At 36.7% G+C, this 26,204-nt stretch overlaps 1 protein-coding gene across 7 annotated transcripts in view; it reads left to right on the top strand.

Annotated features, from left to right (window-relative positions):
* GLRB (glycine receptor beta) overlaps positions 1-26,204 on the top strand; it is a 121,491-nt gene that overhangs the window by 71,393 nt on the left and 23,894 nt on the right. For all 7 annotated transcript variants that reach the window (XM_021100487.2, XM_021100486.2, XM_021100488.2 and 4 more), the window contains 4 exon segments: positions 14,952-15,181; positions 15,288-15,370; positions 17,227-17,367; positions 23,183-23,335. In XM_021100487.2, the coding sequence (XP_020956146.1) occupies positions 14,952-15,181; positions 15,288-15,370; positions 17,227-17,367; positions 23,183-23,335 (607 nt within the window).

A 26,204-nucleotide genomic window follows, 5' to 3' on the forward strand; every position in this document is an offset into this window, starting at 1 on the left:
CATTTATTGCTTACAAAAACCCTGTTTTGTGGCTGTGTTATTATTATCTCCATCTGCTTGGATAGGAAACTGTGTCCTCTCTTCCCATCTTAGTCCTCTGTCTTCTTGCTTTGACTGGCCACTCTGCTACAAGTGTTTTTGCTGAAATCATCAATGGCTTCCTCATTTGCTGAAAGTATTCAGTTTGATTGTACTTGAACTTCAATGCCACTTGCTGCTGTTGACCATTTTTAAAGCCTTTGACTATACTTTGGTGAAATCAGGCTTCTAATGGCTTTCTTTTTTTTCTCAGACCTTTAGCCAGCCCTTTATTTCTTTCTCTTTCTATTTTTGGATGCACCTGCAGCATATTGAAGTTCCCAGTCCAGGGACTGAATTCAAGCCACAGCTGCAGCAATACTGGATCCTTAACCCACTGCGCCAGGCTGGGGATTGAACCCATGCTGCAGCCTCAGAAACAATGCTGGATCCTTAACCTGATGCCTCATGGTGGAAACTCCCTAGCCAGCCCTTTAAATGCTTCTCCTCCTCAGGCTTATTTTTTCCCCCTGCATTTCTACTCTAAGTAATAATATTGGACAAACTCTTCCTTCATCTTGATTTTTGGGGGTAAAGTTTTCAAGGTTCCTTCATGTTGTAACATGTCTCAGAATTTCATTCTTTTTATGGCTGAATACTATTCCATGTGGTACATGTATATATCACACTTTGTTTATCCGTTCACCTATTGATTGACACTTTTTTTTTTAACCTTTTGACTATCATGAATAATGCTGCAATTAAAATGGGTGTATAAACATCAGTTGCAGTCTCTGCTTTCATTTCTTTTGGGCATTTACTTAGTGAAATTGCTGGATCATATGGCATTTCCATGTTTAACTTTTTGAGAATAAAGCATACTTTTTAAAAAAGTTAAAACCATGCATATTGTGAAGACATGTCAGTGATTTATTTAACGCATGAATGAGGGAATCAGCAAGATAGTAAAGCTGATTCAATGGCAAATTCAGGAGACTAGAATGGCAGGATGCTGCAGTTGGGTTACTAAATTTGATAAACTTGTAAATGTTCATCAGGTCAAGAAATGCATATCTTTGAGAATATCTTTTCTACCTGTTAGAAATCATTTGCAGTTTATCAATCTTCTTGAAGTTGCGTAATTGTACAGACTCTGGATCCTAATCCAGAGAAAGTATCAGGTCAAAAAATTACATTTTCCTAGAAAATCATGAAACCTTAGGTGGGCTTGTTGGACAGTGTTTAGTATGATATTGAAAGTCAATCTTTTTACTTGCCTGCAAATTTTGGATAAATATTTCTTAACTTTTTATTTACTCACTTTTACTTTGTTAATAGTACTTTTTGCATTCCACCCTTTTTTTTTAAAAGTAGACTTTATATTTTAGATTGGTGTTAGGTTCACAATAACATTGAATGGAAAGTACAGAGATTTCCCATAAATACCCTGACCCCACATATGCAGAGCATTTCATTGTCCACATTCTCCACCAAAGTGGTACATTTGTTACAACTGATGGATCTGCATTGACACTTTATTACCTAAAATCCATAGTTGACATTAGGGGTTTCTCTTGGTGTAATACTTTTTATGGGTCTTGAAGGATTATGTGATGACATGTATCCACCATTATAGTATCAAAGAGAAGAATTTCACTGCCCTAAGAACCCACTGTCTTCTGCCTGTTCTTGCATCTCTCCTCTAATCCCTGGCAACCACTGGCATTTTTACTGTCTCCATAGTTTTGCCTTTTTTGTCTCCATAGTTTTGACTTTTTTGTCATATAGATGAAATTATATAGTATGTGGCCTTTTTAGATTGGTTTCTTTTAATTAGTAATATTCATATCTTTCCCCCCATTATCTTTTCATGGCTTGATGGCTCTTTTTTTTTAGGGCCACACCCATGGCATCTGGAAGTTCATAGTCTAGGGGTCAAATCACAGCCACAGCAATGCCAGATCTGGGCCTCATCTGCAACCTACACCACAGCTCACAGCAATGCCAGATCATTTAACCCACTGGGCAAGGCCAGGGATCAAACCCATGTCCTCGTGGATTCTAGTCAGGTTTGTTACTGCTGAGCCACGAGGGGAACTCCTTGATGGCTCATTTCTTTTCACCACTGAATAGTATTCCACTGTCTAATGTACTACAGTTTATTAAACCATCACCCACTGAAGGACATCCTGATTGCTTCTAAGTTCTGTCAGTTGTAATTAAGGCTACAGTAAATACGCAAGTATAGGTCTTTGTGCGGACATAGTTTTCAGCTTTGGAGGGTAAATACCAAGGAGGGCAATATGGAAAGAGTATGTATAGTGTTATAAGAAATTGACAAATTGTCTCCCAAAGTAGCTGTAGTATTTTGGTTCCCAGCAGCAATGAGTGAGTGTTCCCGTTGTATCACATCCTCACTTCCATATGATGCTGTTAGTTTCTGGATTTTGGCTATTCTAATAAGTGGGTAGCTGTATCTCCCTGTTGTTTTAATTTGCAGTTTCTTGACAAGTTAAGATGTGGAACATCTTTTCAAATTATTATTTGACATCTTTATATCTTCTGTGGTAAGATGTCAGTTAAGGTCTTTACCCACTTTTAAAAATTAGGTTGTGTGGAGTTCCTGTTGTGGCGCAGTGGTTAACGAATCCGACTAGGAACCATGAGGTTGCGGGTTCGGTCCCTGGCCTTGCTCAGTGGGTTAACGATCCGGCGTTGCCGTGAGCTGTGGTGTAGGTTGCAGACCCAGCTCGGATCCCGCGTTGCTGTGGCTCTGGCGTAGGCCGGTGGCTACAGCTCCGATTCAACCCCTAGCCTGGGAACCTCCACATGCCGCGGGAGCGGCCCAAGAAATAGCAACAACAACAACAACAACAAAGACAAAAAGACCAAATAAATAAATAAATAAATAAAAATAAAAATTAGGTTGTGTTTTCTTATTTTTGTGTTTTAAGCATCTTTGTATATTTTGTTGTCTTGATTTTAACTCTTACATTTCTATTGATAACTCCAAAACCTCTATCTCTTGCTGTGACCTCTTTTTAGTGATGATCTTGATTATTTTAGCCATTTTATGTAGCTGATCTTTAGTGTTTCCTTTGTGTTGTTGATAAAATACCTAGGAAACAGCAACTTTTTGCCTGTGTTTCATCTTGCCCTTTTCTGACATCACCACCTGTGATGATGCCACACTTTGCCCAGTCCTCAAGAACTTCCTCAAATTCACATTCGATATGTCTGTAGTATTTGTTTATTCTCTCAACAGGTATCATCACCCTTAGAGTCCTTAGCAATTATTTCCTTACTTGTTTAAACATCATGTCCTGTGGGTCTGGACCTCAAGGCTTTATCCCCTTCAGACCTTTGAACATCAGAAGCCCATAATGCATAACTCTTGGATGACTACATATGAAGGACATAGCAAAGAAAAATTGATTGTTAACTGAGTCTCATTTGTAACTGTAAAATTTAGTCCACCACATAATTACAGGTGGATGTTTTGTTAGTCCATCAAACAAGTTGCTATTTATAGTCAATATATCTGAAGTCATTGAAATTTGACAAATAGTCCAGAAATCTCAGCTTTGTGTTCCACACCACAGCTCAGGACAATGCCAGATCCTTAACCCACTGAGCAAGGCCAGGGATTGAACCTGTGTCCTCATGGATTCTAGTTGGGTTCATTACCACTGAGCCACCATAGGAACACTATCAGCTTTGTGTTCTAACACTGTATTGCATTGATCTCCACATGGCTAACAACTAACATAGTTCTTGACATCTAGTACTCAAAAAAAAAAAAATCTTTTGAAGAATTAATAAAATTAACATTAATTTTACTAGTTAGTTATCAATTATAACTTCTAGGAGCATCTTCACAGAAATAGGAAAGGGATGCTGTCAATAGTAATTGTTGGCCTTTCCAATGTGATGATTACACATATAATAATAATAATTATTGTTATTTTAGTCTTTTCTAGGGCTGCACCTGAGGCATATGGAGGTTCCCAGGCTAGGAGTCTAATTGGAGCTGTAGCTGCTGGCCTACGCCACAGTAACATGGGATCCGAGCCGCATCTGCAAACTACACCACAGCTCATCGCAACTCTGGATCCTTAACTCACTGAGTGAGGCCAGGGATCGAACCCACAACCTCATGGTTCCTAGTCGGATTCGTTAACCACTGAGCCAAGATGGGAACTCCAACATATATGATTATAATGTTAACATTACATATAATAAAATTAGCTAACTCTTTTGAATACTCTATTTGTGCCAGGTTTCATGTTTACTTTAGGTACAGCATCTCACTGAATTCTTACAGATAACTGCTTTTATTGAAAAGGAATTTGAGACTCAGAGAGGTTAAATAAGTTGCCTCAGGCCACAGAGCAGAGCAGGACATAATTCATATCAGATATATCGAATTTCCATGACTCCCATAGGTGTCATTTCACTCACTTACTTTTAGCTAATTCTCAGAGTCTAGATTAGATGCCCAGTTGCAAATGGTTTCTTTTTACAGACTCTTCCAAATTGTTTTATACTTAACTGATTGTCAGCATCCCTTACAGTTATTTCTGTGAAGTAAGCAGGTACTCATAGGTATATCCTTAGTACTCAAAGGATGAAAAGGAATAGATGGTTAATAAACAATATTAGAATTGAATTGAATTTAGAGTTCAATTTGGAATTGAATTGAGCCAAACTTCCGATCACCTAGGGATTGAGGATGAACTTAAATAAATATTTTCTGAAAGTGTATCATATACTCTGTGGCTGGATTCCCATGTATGTAAATTAGAAAGATAACCAACTTATTTATATAGCAGGGACAATATTAGTCTTTTGCACTGAGTATTATCATATTATGATACTAGTATTCCTTTTTTTAAAAAATAATATTCAGAAACTGAGCTCAGAGAGGTTAAGAAACTTTCTCAGAGTCAAAGCTTTTAAGATTCAGAGATTTGAGTCAGGACCTTTATATTTCCAAACCCAATCTGACTCCATTATACTAACTAGGCTTTATAATTTGATTAACATAATTTAAAAAATGTTATTTATGATGATATGTTACTGACCCTGGTCCTTGGACCCTTTAATCAGTAGAATTGATAAGAGACCAGATGAGAAATTCAGGCAAGACTTTACTGGGGCTCCTGCTTGCAGCAGGGGGGAGTAAAAGCAAGTAACAGGTTCCCTTCCTTGATCCTTAAGGAGGGAAGGCTGATTCCATAAATGAGGTGAGGGTAGGGTCAGATCCAGGGATCAGGCTGGAGGGATGGCATAGGTGGTCTGCCCACCCCCTTGGTGTGCTATGTGCAGGGATCATGTGCAGGACCCTGCTTTTGCTCTGGCACCTCAGAAGTGGCAGTTGCTTTGTGGTCTTTTTGTATCTTATTGTTCATAATCCAAATTCTTTGTAGCCTGTTGCTCAAGGAGACATTTCTCCAGGTCCCAGCCTATCTCAGATATATAGAATAAAAAGGGGTTTGGCTATAAATTAAAACTTTTTTTTTCTTTTGAGGGCCACATCTGGGGCATATGGAAGTTCACAGGCTAGGGTTCAAATTGGAACTGCAGCTGCAGGCCTATACCACAGTCACAGCAGAGTAGGGTATGAGCCGTGTTTGTGACCTACACTGTAGCTCACTGCAATGCTGGATCCTTAACCCACCAAGTGAGGTCAGGGATCAAAAGCCACATCCTTGTGAATACTAGTCTGGTTCTTAACCCACTGAGCCACAGTGGGGAATCCACAGCAGGGAATTCCATCAAAACGTTCTTATTCGTAATTTTGTAATTTTCCCACAGACAGGCTTTGTTTTGTCAAAGTTTCTGATACTATGTAGGGCTTTCATCAGTTTTTGGCTGATTAAAATGCTTTGAATTTAATAACTGATAAATGACATGAATATACTCTTGGATTGTGTGGAAACATTGATGAGACTTCAAGAATTTTAAAAAAATGAACTTCACGTGGGAAAACACTATTATAATTACCATAAAATTTTAAAAGTAAAATGAATTTTGTTTTATAATTTTAGATGCGTTAACCATACCATTTGGGAAATAAGTGGAACCTTGAATAGTGCTTCCAAAAGAAAGTATGCATATGAGATTTTAAGGGGAATTTGGTATAATGCAGGCTTCATTCCCGACGTTCCACCCTGAACATTGTAAGAGGCTTCTGTTTTGGTTATTCAAAATATGCTAAAGTTAAAGATTACAGTTGCTTTAATTTCTGTCAAATGCCTTGACTTATAAAATATTGGCATAATGTCTTTAGAAGTAATTATGAAGAAGCAAAATGTAGTTGTTTGGGTCTAGATAAAGAATATCAATGAGATCTACCATGCTATTAATGTAAGAAAAGCTAATATTAAGCTAAAATAAAGCATCCTAATTTTAGAAGCCACACTGGCAGAGTTGCTTGAAAGGTGCACCCAAATAATGCTGAAAAATTCTTGTCAAGTATACGGTGATGTCTTGACTGTTATTTTACTTATTTTTCATCCATCCCTATTTCTGGAGAGGATTTGGGGTATGTATTAATAACAGAAATATGGGGAGTTCCTGTTGTGGCACAACAGAAACAAATCCGACAAGTATCCATGAGGATTTGGGTTTGATCCCTAGCCTTGCTCAGTATGTCCGGGATCCAGTGCTGCCATGAGCTGTGGTATAGGTCGCAGACATGGCTCAGATCCTGTGTTGCTATGGCTGTGATGTAGGCCATCAGCTGCAGCTCCAATTTGACCCCTAGCCTGGGAATTTCCATATGCTGTGGGTGCTACCCTAAAAAGCAAAATAATAATAATAGTAACAAAAATAAATGAAGCAACTGAAGTAGAACTAAATCTGCCATAGCCATGGTAGTTATGCCAGGAAAAGAGCTATACATAAATTTGTTTGGTTATAGAGCTTTGCTTTCAGTTCCTTAGCTGCCGGACAAAAAGAAACACATGATGATAAGCTTATATTGTACTTCTCAGTAATAGGAAGCATATATGAGCATTAGGAGAGCATTTTCATAGTATAAACTCTCAAAAGTAAATGTGTTTTGTAAAGCACTTAGACCAAGTATGCCTAGCATGTCATGAATACCTATATAATGATATTATAGTAATATATGTATAAACAAATGAAAAATTAAATAAAGGCAAATTGATTTTTATTATTTTCATGTAATGTTCTTTGATCAAAATAAGGGACCATACTTTTTTTTTTTTTTTTTTCTCTTTAGGGCCGCAGGTACAGCATATGGAAGTTCATAGTCTAGGGGGCAAATTGAAGGTGCAGCCACCAGCCTATGTCACAGCCACAGTAATTTGGGATCTGAGCAACGTCCTCGAACTACACCACAGCTCACAGCAACGCCAGATCCTTAACCTGCTGAGCAGGGCCAGGAATCAAACCCACGTCCTCATGGTTACTGGTGGGTTTGTAACCCACTGAGCTAAAATGGGAACTCCTGGGGCCATGCTTTAATAACAAGGTTATAAAAGATACATGGCAACCTCATTTTTTATATGGATCCTTAATTACAAGTTAAGGACATAGTGTTTTATCAGAATACTGTGAATCTATTTTATTTTATTATTTTATTATTTATTTATTTATTTAGTCTCTTTAGGGCTGCACCTGTGGCATATGGAGGTTCCCAGGCTAGGAGTCAAATAGGAGCGGTAGCCACCCTCCTACACCACAGCCACAGCAAGTCGGGATCCGAGCTGCATCTGCGACCTACACAACAGCTCATGGCAACGCTGGATCCTTAACCTGCTGAGTGAGGCCAGGGATTGAACCTGCATCCTCATGGATACTAGTTGGGTTTGTTAACCACTGAGTCATGACGGGAATTCCATGAATGTATACTTTAAATACTATGGTGAAAGGGTAAACAAAACTGACAAACCTCTGACCAGAATTACCAAAAAAAAAACCACCTAAATAAACAAAATAAGAAATGAAAAAGGAAACAGAACAAAAAATACACTGAAATAAAAAAAATAAACACATAAGGGAATACTATGAACAATTACATGCCAACAAATTTGACAGCCTAGAAGAAATGGAAAGTTTGTAGAACTTTCCAAAACTGAATCATATATTTTGAATAGAATGAATTAGAAGTGAAATAGAATCAGTAATTTTAAAACTCCCTACAAAAAAAAAAAAAAATCTAGGTCCAGATGGCTTCATAGTTGAATTCTACCAAACATACAAAGAACTTTTACTAATCCTCAAACTCTTTCAAAAAGTTAAAGATGAGGGGAAACTTCCAATGATATTTTATGAAGCCAGCATCACCCTGATACCAAAACCAAAGATACCACCAAAAAGAAAATCCCCCCCTCCCCCCTGCCTTTGGCTATACCTGAGGCATTTGAAAGTTCCTGAGCCAGGGATTGAACTTGAGCCACAAAAGTGATAATGCTGAATCCTCAACTATTAGGACACCAGGGAATTCTCTATCTTTTTTTTTTTAAATCCTGTTTTATTTATTCCTCTCTGATCTTTATTATTTCCTTCCTTCTGCTGACTTTTGTCCAGTTTTGCTTTTTCTTTTTCTAGTTCTTATTTATTTATTTATTTAGTCTCTTTAGGGCCGCACCCTTGGCACATGGAAATTCCCAAGCTAGGAGTTGAATCAGAGCTATAGCTGCTGGCTTACACCACAGCCACAGCAACTTGAGATCCAGGCTGCATCTGTGACTTACACCACAGCTCACAGCAATGTCAGAGCCTCAACCCACTGAGCAAGACCAGGGATTGAACCTGTATCCTCATGGATGCTGGTCAGATTCGTTTCCACTGAGCCATGATGGGAATTTCTCTTTCCAGTTCTTTTAAGTTGTAGATTAGGTTGTTTGAGATATTTCTTGTTTTTTTTGAGGAAGGCCTGTATAGCTATTAATGTCCCTCTGAGAACTATTTTTGCTGCATCCCATGTATCTTGTACAGGACAAGGATATTTACTCTCACCTCTTCTATTCAATATAGTATTGAAAGTCCTAGCCACAGCAATCAGCAAAGAAAAAGAAATAAAAGGTGTCCATATTGAATGGGAAGAAGTAAAATTTTTATTATATGCAGATGACATGATACTTAATATAGAAAACCCTAAAGACTCCATACAAAAACTACCAGCTGATAAACAAATTCAGCAAGGTAGTAGGATACAAGATTAGCATACAGAAATCCATTGCATTTTTTTACACTAACAATGAAATATCAGAAGGGGAATGTAGAAACACAATACCTTTTAAAATCACACCCACCAAGATTAAAATACTTAGGAATAAACCTGACCAAGGAGGTTAAAGACATATGCTTAGAATAAAATATTAATAAAGAAATTAAAGGTGATTTAAGTAATCAGAAATGTATCCCATGATCTTCAATTGGAAGTGTGTATGTGTGTGTGTGTGTGTGTGTGTGTGTATTTTTTTTTTTTTTTTTTTGGCTTTTTGAGGGCTGCACTCGTGGCATATGGAAGTTCTCAGACTAGGAGTTGTATTGGAGCTGCAGCTGCTGGCCTACACCACAGCCACGGTACTGTGGGATTCAAGCTGTGTCTGCAACCTACACCACAGCTCATGGCAATGTCTGACCACTGAGCAAGGCCAGGGATTGAACCCACATCTTCATGGATACTAGTTGGATTCATTTCCCCTGAGCCACGACAGGAACTCCCTGAAAGAATTAATATTGTTAAAATGGCATACTACCCAAGGCAATCTATAGATTTAATGCAATCCCTATCAAATTACCTATGATATTTTTCGCAGAACCAGGAAAACTAATTAAAATTTATATGAAAGTATAAAAGACCCAGAATTGTCAAAGCAATCCTGAAGAAAAAAGGAGAAAACAATAGGCATAACCCTTCTAGACTTCAGACAGTACTACAAAACAGTGTGGTACTGGTATAAAAATAGACATATGGATCAATGGGACAGAATAGATAACCCAGAAAAATCTACATACCTACGGTCAATTAATCTTTGATAAAGGAGGCATGAATATACAATGGGAAAAAGAGATTCTTTAGCAAGTGGTGTTGGGAAAGTTGGACAGCTGCAGGTAATCAGTGAAGTTAGAATATAACTTTTCACTTTATGCAAAAATAAATTCAAAATGGCTCAAAGATTTAAACATAAGACATGAAACCATAAAACTCTTAGAAGGGAACACAGGCAAAACATTCTCTGACATAAACTGTACCAATATTTTCTTAGGTCAGTTTCCCAAGGTAATAGAAATAAAGACAAAAGTAAATGAATGGGACCTAATCAAACTTAGAAGCTTTTGTACAGCAAAAGAAACCATAAACAAAACAAAAAGACAACCTACAGACTGGGGAAAAGTTTTTGCAAATGAGAAAACTGACTAGGGCTTAATTTCCAAAATATACAAATAGCTCATACAACTCAACAACAACAACAGAACCACCTAATAAAAAAATGGGAGAAGACCTAAATCATAATTTCTCCAAAGGAGACATATAGACGGCCAGTAATGCAATCAAAATGCTCAACACTGCTAATTTTTAGAGAAATGCATGTCAAAACTATAATGAGGTACCACCTCACACTGGTCAGAATGGCCATCGTTGAAAAGTCTACAAATAGCAAAAGCTGGAAATGTGTGGAGAAAAGGGAACCCTCTTACATTGTTTGTGAGAGTGTAATTTGGAAAACAGTATGGAGGTTCCTCAGAAAACTAAGCATAGGGTTACCATATGATCCAGCAATCTCACTCTCGGGCATATCCAGATAAATCTGTAATTCAAAAATAAACATGTACTCCTGTGTTCACAATAGCACTATTCAGAATAGCCAAGACATAGAAACAACCTAAATGTCCAGATGAATGGATACAGAAAATGGGGTACATATATACAATGGAATACTACTCAGCCATAAAAAGGAATGAAATAATGCCATTTACATCAACATGGATGGAAATAGAGATTATCATACTAAGTGGAGTAAGTCAGAAAGAGGAAGTCAGATATCACCACCAAGTGATATCACCTATATGTGGAATCTAAACTGTGGTACAAATGAACTCATTTACAAGACAAAAATTGACCCATGAACAAGGAGAACAGACATGGTTGCAAGGGCTTCCCTTGAAGAGGGATGGACTGGGAGTTTGGGGTTAATTGATGTAAATTCTTACACTTAAAATGGATAAGCAATGAGGTCTTACTGTATAGCACAAGAACTATATTCAATGTCCTATGACAAACCATAATGGAAAAGAATATACACATATATAAAGAATGTATATATATGTATAACTGAATAACTTTTCTGTACAGCAGAAATTATGACTCAACTATATTTTAATTTAAAAAGAAGATATAGTACTTTTTTGCTTTTTTAGGGCTGCACCTGTGACGTATGGTAGTTCCCAGGCTAGGCGTTGAATTAGAGCTGTAGCTGTTGGCCTATGCCATAGCCACAGCAATGTGGGATCCAAGCCACATCCGCAGCCTACACCACAGCTCATGGCAATGCCAGATCCTTAACCCACTGAACAAGGCCAGGAGTTAAACCCTCATTCTCCTGGGTACTAGGTGGGTTCATAACCCACTGAGCCACAGTGGTAACTTCCAAAAAAATGTAGTTTTTGATGATTTATCTTGATAAGACATAGTAGTTGTAGGATGTAGTAAATTACCTTTTAGCATATATAATTTTTTAATACCAGTCATTTTGGCTGATAATTACAAGGAAGCAAATAATTTGAAATTGAATACTGTTGAGTGCTAGAAGTAATGTCAAGTGGATATCAACCACGTGCTTTGGCTAAGCCAGCATAATTGGAATTTTATTGGAAAATGATTGAACCTACTGTGTATTTCTACTTAAGTGGAGTGCCAAGCATATTTTTGTGGAATGAAAAAACTTTGATCAGGAAGCAACATTGTGACCCCTGGCAAGCTTCTCACCTGAGATAGTTCGGCCTTTGTCTTGGACATATTTTGAGCTAATTTCTATAGTTGTCATAATCACAATCATATGTGAAATAACCACTTAAGTCCCACTATAAATTGTAAGATATGTGTGTATTTCAACAAAAACTGCATAGAGCTGTGAATGTCAGTCTTCATCCTTCAGGGTTTCCTTCACGTTCTCCTTGAGTCCATGTTCCTTTGATTAGGAAAACGTTATCTCCCCCTCCTCCTGCTCTCGCCAGTGATACAGATATGTTCAGTGTCAGTTTATATAATCCTTCGTTTATCTGACTTTGGCATTTCAAAACCATCTGGATATGATTTTTTTTTTCTTTTTTAGGGCTGTACTCATGACATATGGAAGTTCCCAGGCTATGGGTAGCATTGGAGCTACAGCTGCCAGCCTATACCACAGCCACAGCAATTCGGGATCTGAGCTGCCTCTGCAGCCTACCTCACAACGCAGGGCAATGCCAGACTCTTAACCCTCTGAGCGAGGCCAGGGATTGAACCCTCATTCTCATGAACACTAGTTGGATTAGTTTCTGCTGTGCCACAATGGGAATTTTGATTTTTAAAAATCAATTTATATTTTGTGTTGAAGTTTTTATGAATTTCAAGGTTAGCTCTAAGATGTAGGTAGATCAAATCTTACTTCACTGGGTAGTTCAGTGTAATGGTGTGTTATTTTTATGTGCCTTCTCCTCCTCTGAGAGATCTAAAGATCTCTAAAGCTCATAGGTTAAAGTAAATTCCTTGGATTTTTCTAGAGTCACTGCCCAAAGCTTATGCATTATTTTATGTTTTGTACATACATAAAGTGTGTGCACTTATGTTTCATAAAGATGTATTAGGTCTTATTTAATAAAACATAATCTATCATTTCTTCCTACTTAAATATTTGGATTTTGATTTGAAGTTTTTGATCTGATTCATTTTGATTGGTCAAAAGGTATGGATAGATAGTATTTTGTGTGTTTTGAATGGTTGAAAGTAAGGATACTAAAGCTCAGTGTCATTTATGCCTTGAACACTTTTGTACATATTCTGAGTTCAGAAGATATAATTAAAATCCAAAGACCTGAACATAATGCCGCAATGCTGTGTTTGTGCATATCAACAACCCAGTGTGTACCAGGACCCCATTTCAGTGGCAGATATAAAATGTATTAATGTACTAAACAGGTTCCTATGTTCATATATTCTATATAATCTATATATTTTGGTACAATTCAACTTGTACAGTTTTAAAATGAAAACTTTGGAGACAGACAAAAAACTGAAATAAAATGATTAGTTGATGAGTGGATTTCAAAACTCTTTTCTCCTATAGTTGAATATAGTAATATTTACAACTTTGGCATGTACTCTCATCTGTTTTGCATAATCCAATTCTTATTTGACTGTCAATAATCATTTACATATATGAGTAGTCAAGGATAATTTTCATTTTCTCAAGTATATATATATGTGTGTGTCTTTTTGTTTGTTTTTTTGTTTTTTTTTTGCCTTTTCTAGGGCCGCTTCTTGCGACATATGGAGGTTCCTAAGCTAGGTGTCTAATTGGAGCTGTAGCCACCGGCCTACGCCAGAGCCACAGCAACTTGGGGATCCAAGCTGCATCTGTAACCTACACCACAGCTCATGGCAATGCTGGATCCTTAACCCACTGAGCAAGGCCAGAAATCAAACCTGCAACCACATTGTTCCTAGTTGGATTCGTTAACCACTGCACGCCACGATGGGAACTCCTATATGTGTTTTGTATACATAGTTTTATACAAATTATTTTGTAGTTTGCCATTTAGTAAAAGACAAATGAGATAATTTTTCCTGGCTTCTTATTTATTTTTAACCAAAATTTATTCCACTTTTTGGGGAATAATAGTGATAATACTTAGCAGTTCGTGTATTTTGATGACAATATCAGCTAACCCACTGGTATAATTTACCATATTAATGTGTAAAGCAGTTAGTGGTAAAATTCTGTTATGATGTTTGAACTCCCAGCTGCTAAAGGAATGACTGTAGAGGGTAATTAGACAGACATAAGGGTCTTATACTTTGTGATCAAGCTGTTTTAACTATTAGCCATAAAAAAGAATGAAAGAATGCCATTTCAGCAACATGAATAGACCTAGAGATCATCATACTAAGTGAAGTTGATCAGACAAAAACAAATATCATATGATATCAGTTACATGTAGAATCTAATAAAAATGATACAAAAGAACTTATAAATTAGATAGAAACAAACTCACATATTTCAAAACCAATTTTATGGTTACCATGGGGGAAATTGTGGTGGAGTGGAGGAGGAATTGGGGGGGGGGTAGGAATAACATATATGCACGACTGTATAAAATAGATGATTAACAAGAACCTACTTTATAGCACAGGAAAAATATTTTTGCTAAGATTTTAATTTTTTCTATTATAGTTGATTTACAATGTTCTGTCAATTTCTGCTGTGCAGCAAAGTGATCCAGTCACACACTAACACACACACATATATATATATATACGTTCTTTTTCTTACATTATCCTCCATCATGTTCTTCACAAATGACTAGATATAGTTCCCTGAGCTATACAGCAGATCTCATTGCTTATCTAATCCAAATGCAATAGTAGCACAGGAAAATTTACTCAATAGTTCGTAATAACCTATATGGAAAAAAAGAATGGATATATATATACACAACTGAGATTATATATATACACACACACACACACACACACACACACACACACACACATATATAAAATAACTGATTCATTCTGCTGTACACTTGAAACTAATACAACATTGTAAGGCAACTATGCTCCAATAAATTTTTTTTAGGAAAAGAAGAGCAATCATATCTGTTTTGCCAAGCATTGAATCCTTTAAGTCTGGTGATGAATACCTTCTTAAAAATAGCAATAAACACACACATGCACACATCGTTTTTTCCAGGATTATCGAGTTAACATCTTCCTGAGACAAAAATGGAATGATCCCAGGCTGAAGCTCCCTAGTGATTTTCGGGGCTCAGATGCACTGACGGTGGATCCCACAATGTACAAGTGTCTGTGGAAACCTGACTTATTTTTTGCAAATGAAAAAAGTGCCAATTTCCATGATGTAACCCAGGAGAACATCCTCCTCTTTATTTTTCGGGACGGAGATGTCCTTGTCAGCATGAGGTACTCTTTTATCTTTAATCTCTGTAGAAACATACTTTCCTTTAAAAATCAGCATATCACAGAGACGTGTATTAAGTGACTTCTAAGACTCTGTTTTTACTTGCAGGTTATCTATTACTCTTTCATGCCCTTTGGATTTGACCTTGTTTCCCATGGATACACAACGTTGCAAGATGCAACTTGAGAGCTGTATGTAGATAAGATCCCAAGTGACTATGGGAATAAAAATGCTTAAAATTTCTAGGCAATACAAGCTGCTAATATCTTAAGACAATAGCAGTAAAATGAATGCTTTTGATTACAAATAGGCATTAGAATAATTTATTTAGGGAAATTATAGATTTTCTTTTACTATATTAATTTGTGCTAAGGTAGACAAATCCTTTTGGTACTAGCTTTTTATTTCAGTTTAATTGTTGTGGGTGTAGGTGTACACTTCTTATGAATTACAAATCTAACTTGAATTAGTAATATAGGCAAAGTAAAAGAGAAAAATTATGTCCTAATAACTTTTCTATTGTTAAAACCACATTTTCAGAGCATGAAATTTGGAAAATATTGAAAAATATTCTAAATACTATCAAGCATTTATTTTCTACGGATCTTTAATTTTTTTTTACAAAATTGGATTTTGGATCTTCTGAGTTTCTATGATTATGTGTTTTTCATTTTCTAAAAGATATACTAGGTGTATTCATTGAAACTATTATCTCTAAAATATATTAATTTGCTATGAAGTTTATCATATGAAAATTGAAGTGGGAAATAAAACTTGAAAAATTAATACTGCTGTAAGGAATCTTCAGCCTGAATTCTCTATTCCATGGCCTATTTATACCAGGAATAACTTTGTAAAACATCTTGTATGTGCCTACTAGATGATTTGCTTTACTTAGTGGTGGTTATTTTTTTTTTAATTTTACTGAAGCTGGATCCAAATTTGAACAATATTTATTGCTTTTTACTGTAACGTGAGATTTTGCAGATGTAAGTGTATATGTGTACACGTTTGTGTATATGTGCATATATGTGTATCTACATGTCAGTACATATTTTACAAATAATTCCAACTGTGTATATATATTCAGTTCTATTACTAGACACACTAAAGTATTGCTTTAAAAAAATGTAGACATGTTAGAGTTGAAAGATAGTATACACTATGCTGTAAACCCGTGGGGTCCTTGAGTTGTAGCCAAATGACCTAAGCCTGCAGTGTGTACTTTAGGAAGCTATAGTGATGGAATGATGTCCATTTGAGTAGCTGTTTTATTGCTCTTCTGTGGCAATGCAACTCTTTTATGGAAGTTGGTAGTTGATTGTTCCAAAAAAAAAAAAAAAAAGTGTTTTGATCCTTAAGTTTCTTTAAAAATGACCAGGTAGCATATTGCATGGTTGTAAATGTATATGTTAAAAAACCCTAGTATCTGGGAGTTTCCATTGTGGCTCATTGGATCAGGAACCCGACAAAGTCTCTGTAAGGATTGGGTTCGATCCTTAACTCAGTGGGTTAAGGATCTGGCTTTGTTGTGAGCTGTGGCATAGGTTACAGATGCAGCTTGGATCTGGCATTGATGTGGCTGTGGCATAGGCCAGCCACTGCAGCTCTGATTTGACCCCTAGCCTGGGTACTTCCATATGGCTCAGGTGTGGCCATAAAAAAAAAAAAAAAATGAAAGAAAGAAAGAAAAAAAAGGCTAGTATCAATTATTTATTACTTTTTCAGTGATGACAGTTCAGAATTCTGACACAGAAAAATGTATCACTTTTTATGACACCCTAGGATTTTAACTATTATTTTAACTAGGATTTTTGTAAGATGCTGATTAGTTCAACTTCTTTAAGCCAATTATCTGTAACTTTTGTGCTAATATTTTCATTAATCACCTTAGATTTTATCTCTTTACATCTCTAACAAAAGTTTCGTAGAGGAAAGGCCTGTTGTTTTACCTTTTCTATGTTTGTTATTTGTATGTTAAAATATTAAAGAAATGTTAATAATTATATTTCAAACTAATATTTTATTTATTTATTTTTGTTTATAGTTGGTTATACAACTGATGACTTACGATTTATCTGGCAGTCAGGGGATCCTGTTCAGTTAGAAAAAATTGCCTTGCCTCAATTTGATATTAAAAAGGAGGATATTGAATATGGTAACTGCACAAAATATTATAAAGGCACTGGTAAGTAATATTCTTTAAATTAAATAAAACTAAGTCGTGCTTCAAAGATTTGTTCCAATATTAAGATGTACTAAAGACAGAAGAGAGAAAATTAGTCAAAAAGTAAACTAGTCAATAGTATATATTCATATTCTTAAATCTGTTATAAAATTACATTCACTAAGTTTTAAAAAATTTTATGTTATTATGTAGTTTTGCTTTTCTTTAGGCAATCCTGGATAATAAGAGGCTTTCAATTTTTTATTTTAGTAATATGAACTCTCCAGGCAGTAGTTTTCTTAGATGTTTCAAAGAAATTCTGCTCTGGCAATACTTATGTTAGGATGAAACAGTATGGACATAAACAGTGTAAGCCTTACATATTCGTCTGTTGTCTTTTGGGCAATTTTTTGATATTAGTTGATCTGTGTTCTTAATATTTAAAAACTAATCTTTAGGTTGTGCAGGAAATAATAAACATGTGAAATAATTGGCCATTAGCAAATATTCATGGTGTAATCTTCTTGGCCTAGGTTATGGAAAAGCCAATTATGAAAGCTCAACAAAGTAACCTCACTCATTAAATGATGTCGAGCTTTGAAGACATAAAAATACAGTACTCACTAATCAGTACTTCCATAATATGATTAGTTTTCAACTTTTGAGTCTCCTGTGGTAATTACAGGTTAGAGGCTTTAGATATTAAATATAATTCTATTTGCCCTAGCAATATATAAAACAATTACTTAATTTTTATCATTACATTCATGCTAATTATCAGTCTTACTTGTAAGTTACCACACAGTTCTAATTCTGTATCAGTAAGTAAATCATGACAAGGATATTCAGGAATAGATATAATTGATATTTAAGCTTATTGAAACATTTATGTTGACTTTATAAAAATAAACATACATGGTGTAATTGTGGAAAATTTAGAAAGATCTGGTGTTTGAGCTAAAATGCTGCCATTGTGACATCATAAAGTACAAAATATGATTTAAAACATTCTGCTGACCTTAGAATTAAAGGTAGAGTGTATAGTTGTATATTTAAATTGTTGTAATAAATGTAACTCAGGCCAACTTGGGGATGAAATTAGTTTAACTATTTGTTATTGAACTTCAAATAAATTAACATTATATAATATTTATAGAGTCCCTGCTCTTGTAGAGCTTATAGTATTTTAGGACAGGAGAGAAAGTAAACAAATAACACTGCTAAAAGAATTATCAAGTTTTTACATAGAAAAACTGAGAGCTCTTAAAAATTTGATCATCAAAGTTCTCAATGAAGAAATCATAGATCTCTTGATGGTCAGATATGGATGTGATCTTTTTGATAATTCTGAGCTGGCTCCTTTGTTGAACAAATAAAATCACTGAGTTGCAAGGTGAATGACTTACTGAGTGTCACAGGCACATCCGTGTCTGCCAGGACCCAGGTCCAGTATTGCTTCCTCTCTCTATACTCTTCAGTCAAATTAAGGAGACTGACCACAATTTTTAGGGATTTTTATAATTCACCTATTAATAAAAAACAAACAAAAAACAAATGCTTGAACACCAAGGGAAGTTTTTTGGGGGGGGAATTGGTATATAGAAAGATATTTAGGGAGTTCCCGTCGTGGCGCAGTGGTTAACGAATCCGACTAGGAACCATGAGGTTGTGGGTTCGGTGCCTGCCCTTGCTCAGTGGGTTAAGGATCCGGCGTTGCCATGAGCTGTGGTGTAGGTTGCAGACGCGGCTCGGATCCAGCGTTGCTGTGGCTCTGGCGTAGGCTGGCGGCTACAGCTCCGATTTGACCCCTAGCCTGGGAACCTCCACATGCCGCGGGGGCGGCCCAAAGAAATAGCAAAAAAAAAAAGACCAAAAAAAAAAAAAAAAAAAAAGAAAGATATTTAGTAGGTGGCTTTTTGAGTTCTTGCTACCTGTCAGGCATTATTTTACATGTTTTGCAGGAATTCTATAATTTAATCTTCACAAAATCCTATGAATTTAGTGAGTGCTATTGTACTTGGAAAATAGTTACATCCAGGTGATATGCCTGCCTAACATTTCAAAATGAATAGTCTCCAAATTGTTTTGAGAAACTTGAAATAACCTTTATTGAAGTTTTAAACTACATCTAGAGATAAACACAAAACTAGTAATTTTATTTCTAATTTGATGTAGTATAAGGTTATGTAACAGCATTGAAAATCCTGGGGGTATTCATTTTTTCATCTTTATGCCCTACTTGGGGACTCTTCAATGAACAAAGGGCAGATCCTTGCTCTTTTATAGATCCATACTCTTACATGGAAAGCAAATAAAATAAATATGATTCCTTTAAGTTCTGAGGAGGAAATAAGGTTTGCTGAGGTAGAGAGTATTTGGGGAATTATTCAAGATTTATGATAAGTCTGGAGTTCTCATCATGGCTCAGTGGGAATGAATTGGACTAGCATCCATAAGGACACAGGTTCAATCTCTGGCCTCACTAAGTGGGTTAAGGATCCGGCATTCCTGTGAGCTGTGGTGCAGGTCGCAGAGATGGTTTGGATCTGGCATTGCTATGGCTTATTGTAGGCTGGCAGCTACAGCTCCAATTTGACCCCTAGCCTGGGAACCTCCATATGCTGTGGGTGCACCCCTAAAAAAAAAGACAAAACAAAACAAAAAAAAAGATTTGTGATAAGCAAATCTTTCATAGAATTTTCTTGTAGTATTTTTTTTGGTTATTGGAAATAAGTCACTAATACCTCATTAGCTACAACAATATAACCAAAAAAACCCCTCGTAGCTAATATCATAATAATTGGCATTATATTTCAGTAAATATGCTTTATCAGAATCATTATATGGATATAAGTCAATTAATGTTTGGAGTATACCTAGAAATATGTTCAGAAAAATAGAACATTCAATCTATATGTAATGTTTAACAATGTAGAATAGCGGAAAAGATACAGAGAGCAATACCTTTAAAATGATGGCCAATATTTTCTTTAATTGGTACACAATTATCTGAAATAATGATTTTGCTTTAACTTTATTAAAAATATTTTTAAAAAAAATAAATGTAGACATTACACAAGTGGAGATATATATGGGTACTGAAGTATAGAAAAATACTTAAATTGGAAACCTGAGAGAATAATAATATAATCAAACCTCACAGGAAATAGAAAGTAAATTGAATTTGCCAGTGAACATTTGTATCAGTTAGCTGCCCACCTGCCTCTCATAAATGTACCTGGAAAAGATTAAAAAAGATCAAGAAATATTTCTCATAAAAGAAATGATAATGTGAGAAAAAGGAATATATATATGTGTATGTGTAACTGGGTCACCTTGCTGTACAGTAGAAAATTGACAGAACACTGTAAACCAGCTATAGTGGAAAAAAATAAAAAATCATTAAATAAAATAGACTACGAGAAAAAAAAAGTTTATGGAGCAAATCACAGTAATATCCAAGCTTGTATTTTACTGTTGAATGCATCCAAATATGGAGATGCTCCCCAGTGGTGCCTTTGGATGAAGGACTCAGGTTACTTAGACTATCATTTACATGTGCAGGATGAGCCACTTTATAGAACATTGTTACAATACTTGTGACAAGGTAGGGTCCCAAAGATACATAATAAGCACATGTGTCCTTCTCCATTTCCTAGGCATTTGGTGAATATAAAATTCATTTGAGTAGGGGAGTTCCCGTCATGGCGCAGTGGTTAACGAATCCACCTAGGAACAATGTGGTTGAGGGTTCGGTCCCTGCCCTTGCTCAGTGGGTTAATGATCCAGCATTGCCGTGAGCTGTGGTGTAGGTTGCAGATGCGGCTCGGATCCCGCGTTGCTGTGGCCCTGGCGTAGGCAAGTGGCTGCAGCTCCGATTCAACCCTTAGCCTGGGAACCTCCATATGCCGCGGGAGCGGCCCAAGAAATAGCAAAGATAAAATAAAATAAAATAAAATTCACTTGAGTAAATAATGCTCTTATAAAGCAAGGTACTTCTGAACCACTTGTAGGACATACTGCGAGCCTACTTTATTGCAGCGAATGGGCTTATGAAAGATTATATTTTGGAAATTTTGCACTTGATTGTTAGAATTCTGTCTCTTGTTTGTCCAGGCAGGAAGTTGAAAGGAGGGATGGACACTGAAAAGGGAGAGCGGTCTTTCATCCTCTTGCCTTTCCTGTCTTTAGATCTTGTGCACAATTTAAATAAATTGTTGGCAGTTTCTTTTGTGGCACAGCAGAACCAAATCCAGCTAGTATCCATGAAGATGCGGTTTCGATCCCTGGCCTTGTTAGGTGTTAGTGTTGCTGTGGTGTAGGCTGGCAGCTGTAGCTCTGATTCGACCCCTAGCCTGGGAACTCCCATATGCCATATGCCTCCATATGCCTCGGGTGTGGTCCTAAAAAGCCAAGGGGGAAAAAAAAAAAAAAAAAAAAAGAATTGTCTAGTTTTAACAAAATTAAAATGTAAAAAGAAAGACAAACACTGCATTTTTTGATATAATATCAAATCAACTATTTATATTTGTTACATATTAGCCCTAATATCTTTCTGTTCTCTCTGAGATAGATGGTTATAATTCACATTGGAAAAAAAGATAGATTTCTAATTTAAGCTATTTGATAGAAGGATAGGAATAGCGATTCTTTCATTTAAAAAATGTTTATTAAGACCTCATTGTGTAATTACTGCTCTAAATACTATTAATGAATAAATACAGAGATTATTTTAACATCAGTAGTATATACCTTTTTTCTCCAACTAGAAAAATAGATAAATACTACTTTTAAACTAAAAATAGTAAAAAGTAGTATTGTCCTTTTCCCTATAATTTATTTATTCACTGTTAATTCATCTATTTGTTTTGATATTTTAAAATAATTATGTACAGTTTCAGCTGAACACAATTGAAGACATTTCAACTTTTTGGTATTCTTGCATAACTTTCCTTTTGTTGAATGGGAAATGACATTTTTGTCTAAATTAAGCATTTAAAAAAAATCTCAAACATCTGGAAATGTCTGTTCCATTTCAGTGCTGGGAGAACATTTATGTGACTTATTTTCTTTCTCCCATTAGTGAAGGGTATTCTGAGGCTGCTCCTAATTTGCGATTAACTTGGGGCTGGTTGATATCATGGGAGCTCTAGAATGAGCTTGTAAGGCCGTATCCGCTTTCATCTCAGCTTGAAAATGAAGTCCTTTCCCTCGGTTAGAGAACATTCGACATCCTGCAGCAAGGGAAAACTTGGGAGGGGTAGCAAATGTTTGCCCTTCAGAACATTTTATCTGCATAACCTGGGAACACTCATTTAGTATCCTAGCTAATGTTTTTGCCCAATACTGTTTTCATGCATATATATGCCACTGTAGATGGCCACCCATTCCTGAGAAGTGGTCCATGTGGCTGAGAGCGGGTGATCCAGCAGTGTTTCTTCCTAGACTCACTCTGCTTTGATTTGTTGCTCTCAGTGCCCCCTTTAGACTCTTTGCTCTAAGAATATCCATGGTTAAGGAAAAGTTTCAGTCATTGCAAAAATCTCTGAACAAAGGCTTAAAAAGCCGAGTCCAGGCATTGTGTGTCAGCATGTAGCATCTGTTTCTCAATGTCATAGTAAAGTTGTGAAGGGCCAGGTGAAACAGGTTCCATAAAGCCATTCTCTTTGATCACAGAAATTATATATATTTACAGAAAAAAACATTTTTTTTTTTTTGTGGAGTTTGCTTTGTGAAAATGCCTCAAACAGAAGCAATTTGTAAATAGACCAGCAGAATCTGATTTTGCAGTTAGCATGTGGTATGAGCCTCACTCTCTCCTGTCTATCTCTGGAAGGGTACTACACGTGTGTGGAGGTCATCTTCACCCTGAGGAGGCAGGTGGGCTTCTACATGATGGGCGTCTATGCACCGACCCTGCTGATCGTGGTCCTGTCCTGGCTTTCTTTCTGGATCAATCCGGATGCCAGCGCTGCCAGAGTGCCCCTGGGTAAAGTGGTCCAGTCTCTCTCTTGGTCAGGAGGGTGCTGTATCTTTATATAAATGGCTATATAATTTTGAAATTATACTAAATTGTCTCACGACAATGAGCTTTAGAATTGATGGCAAGCTTCTGCTGCTGCTTCTCCTCCTCCTCCTCCTTTTCCTCCTTCTCCTTCTTCTTCCTCTTCTTCTTCTGCTCCTTCTCCTTCTTCCTCTTCTCTTTCTCCTTCTCCTTCTTCTGACTTCCTTGAGTCCTTTCCATTGAATTGGATTTTCTGTTTATGCATGCTAAAATGAAACTAAGTTTTTTTGTGTGTGCTTCAGGTATTTTATTCTTTTATTTTTTACTTTTTACAGCTGCACCTGTGGCATGCAGAAGTTTCCAGGCTAGGTGTCAGATCAGAGCTATTGCTGCCAGGCTACACCATAGCCACAGCAACGCAGGATCCAAGCTGCAACTGTGAAGTACACCACAGCTCAGGGCAACACCAGATCCTTAACCCACTGAGTGAGGCCATCAGTTGAACCCGCAACCTCATGAATATTAGTTGGATTCGTTACTGCTGAGCCACAACAGGAACTTCCTCCTTGGGGTATTTTAAACAGTTAATCCATCTTACTTTGACTCTCATGAAATAATTATTAATAAACAATTTTCACAGATAACCAAAGTCTAAAATCCTCAGAAGTGCCAAGCTTAAAGACAAATGACTATTTTGATAGAAATCTTTCTAATTAATATCACATACTGTCTCCTACTCTTCATCAAGGAATCTTTAATAGAGTTTATCTCTTGAAAAATGACCTAGCATTGTTTTCCTAAACACCAGTTACTGTGTGCTATGCCATTAGGAGAGGCTAGAAAGAGTAAAGGCTGGTTATCCATGCTCTTCAGTTTGTTATTTTTTAATGCTCTGTGACATAAAAACACCACTAGCTTGATTTGAAAATTGTGTCTGTATAGAGGTTAAATAGTCTTTGATTGGGGAAATAATTGAGAGCCTTTCTTATTGGTAAAGTGAATAAACTTCAAAATAAGGACATTATAACAACAAATTCTGGTTGTTTAGAGTGTTGTTTGTTTATTTATTTATCTTGCTTTTTAGGGCCACACCTATGACATATAGGGCTTCCCAGGCTATGGGTCGAATCCAAGCTGTAGCTGCCAGCCTACACTACAGCCATAGCAATGCAGGATCTGAGCCGCTTCTGCGACCTACACCACAGCTCATGGCAATGCCGGATACTTAACCTACTGAGAGAGGCCAGGGATCAAACCAGCAGCCTCATGGATACTAGTAGAGTTCATTAACCGCTGAGCCATGACGGGAACGTGTGTGTGTGTGTGTGTGTGTGTGTGTGTGTGTGTGTGTGTGTGTGTGTGTGTGTGTGTGTGTTTTCTATCACCTGGAACTTGTATAGGTAAGGCTGTGAAATATCTGACCTCTTGGTGACTGGTTAGTTGTAGCATTTTATTGTTTTTCTATCATCAAAAAGGCCCTGTGCAGGGAGTTCCTGTTGTGGCTCAGCTAGTTAAGGACCAGATGTTGTCTCTGTGAGGAAGCAGGTTTCATCTATGGCCTCATTCACTGAGCTAAGGATATGGCATCGCTGCAATCTGTGGCATAGGTCATAGATAAAACTGGATCCAATGTTGCTGTGGCTGTGGTGTAGGTCTCAGCTGCAACTCTGATTCTACTCCTGGCCCTGAAACTTCCATATGCTGCAGGTTTGGTGGGAAAAAAAAAAAGAAAGAAAGAAAAAGGCAAATCTCCCTCTTGACTTAGGAGGAGTTCAATGAGATACAGATTTTAAAGACTAGAAACCCAAGAAAGAGCCAATGAAAATGACAATTTTTATCTGAATAAGAAATTTGGTGGTTTTCTCCAATAAAATCACAAAGACCAAATCTATACCTTAATAAGCAAAAAATGTGGGAAATTTCATCCTGAAGGTTGTATATCTGTAATGAAAGCAATGATAATTGGTAGATTAATCCTTTAAGGAATGAGAATTAACTATGTAGTCTATTGTAGTGGGAATAAAACACCCCCCAAACTAGATTTAAATTCTAACACTTGTCAAAAATATCATGTATTTCCCTCAAATTGCTCATTTATTGTTGTTGTTGTTTATTAGAAGTATCTTACTCTCCTGCAGGGATAGAAGCTGAAGTGTCAGCCTTCCAAGAGTGCTTTGATAACATCCCAACCCCTGACATATTCTTAAAGAATTTTCTCTGTCAATCCCCGTCTGTTGCAGGACTTCTGAGATGAAATCCCTGAGCTGTCACTTAGTATCCAGGCCACCTACTATAAGCAAGTTAATGGTTAAGAGTCAGTCTCTAGGGTTAAGCCGGGTTTGAATTCCAGCTCTGTGTCTCCCTAAAGTGACAGTGGTGATGACGGTGATCCAGCCTTTGCAACCTTACTCTGTTGACTTGTCAATGGGAATGGAAAAGTACTTGAGGGGTTTTTTGGAGGATTGAGAATTGAGTGAAGAGCCCATTCAGGAGTTAAATTAATATACCTAATTTACAGATTCCTTTACAGTGTACAGAGCTCTTTGGCACATCTGACTCACTCAACAAATATCTACTGTGTGCTGACCGTGCCTGAGGTACCATGCCTAAAGGTGGGGATAGAGTTGAAAAGTAAATAGCTAATAAATAGTTAATGAAATAGGTTTTTTTTTTTAAAAGCATTAACTCAGCCTCAGTGAGTTTATACTGTTTGGGGAAGAAAGAGACACCAAATAAGGGCAGCAGCCTGCTTGTCAGGAATTGCCTTAGTGAGAAAGGGATGTTGGAGACAGACCTGAAAGAGGGGAAGAAAGGGATTGCCATGGGTACCAGAAAAGGGGGGCTGGATGGTGAT

The sequence above is a fragment of the Sus scrofa genome, chromosome 8 (assembly GCF_054392235.1).
Source record: "Sus scrofa isolate SSC_HxYL_T2T_F1_AM1 chromosome 8, Sscrofa_HxYL_maternal_Yorkshire_Landrace_v2.0, whole genome shotgun sequence".
In the NCBI taxonomy this organism is placed as follows: domain Eukaryota; kingdom Metazoa; phylum Chordata; class Mammalia; order Artiodactyla; family Suidae; genus Sus; species Sus scrofa.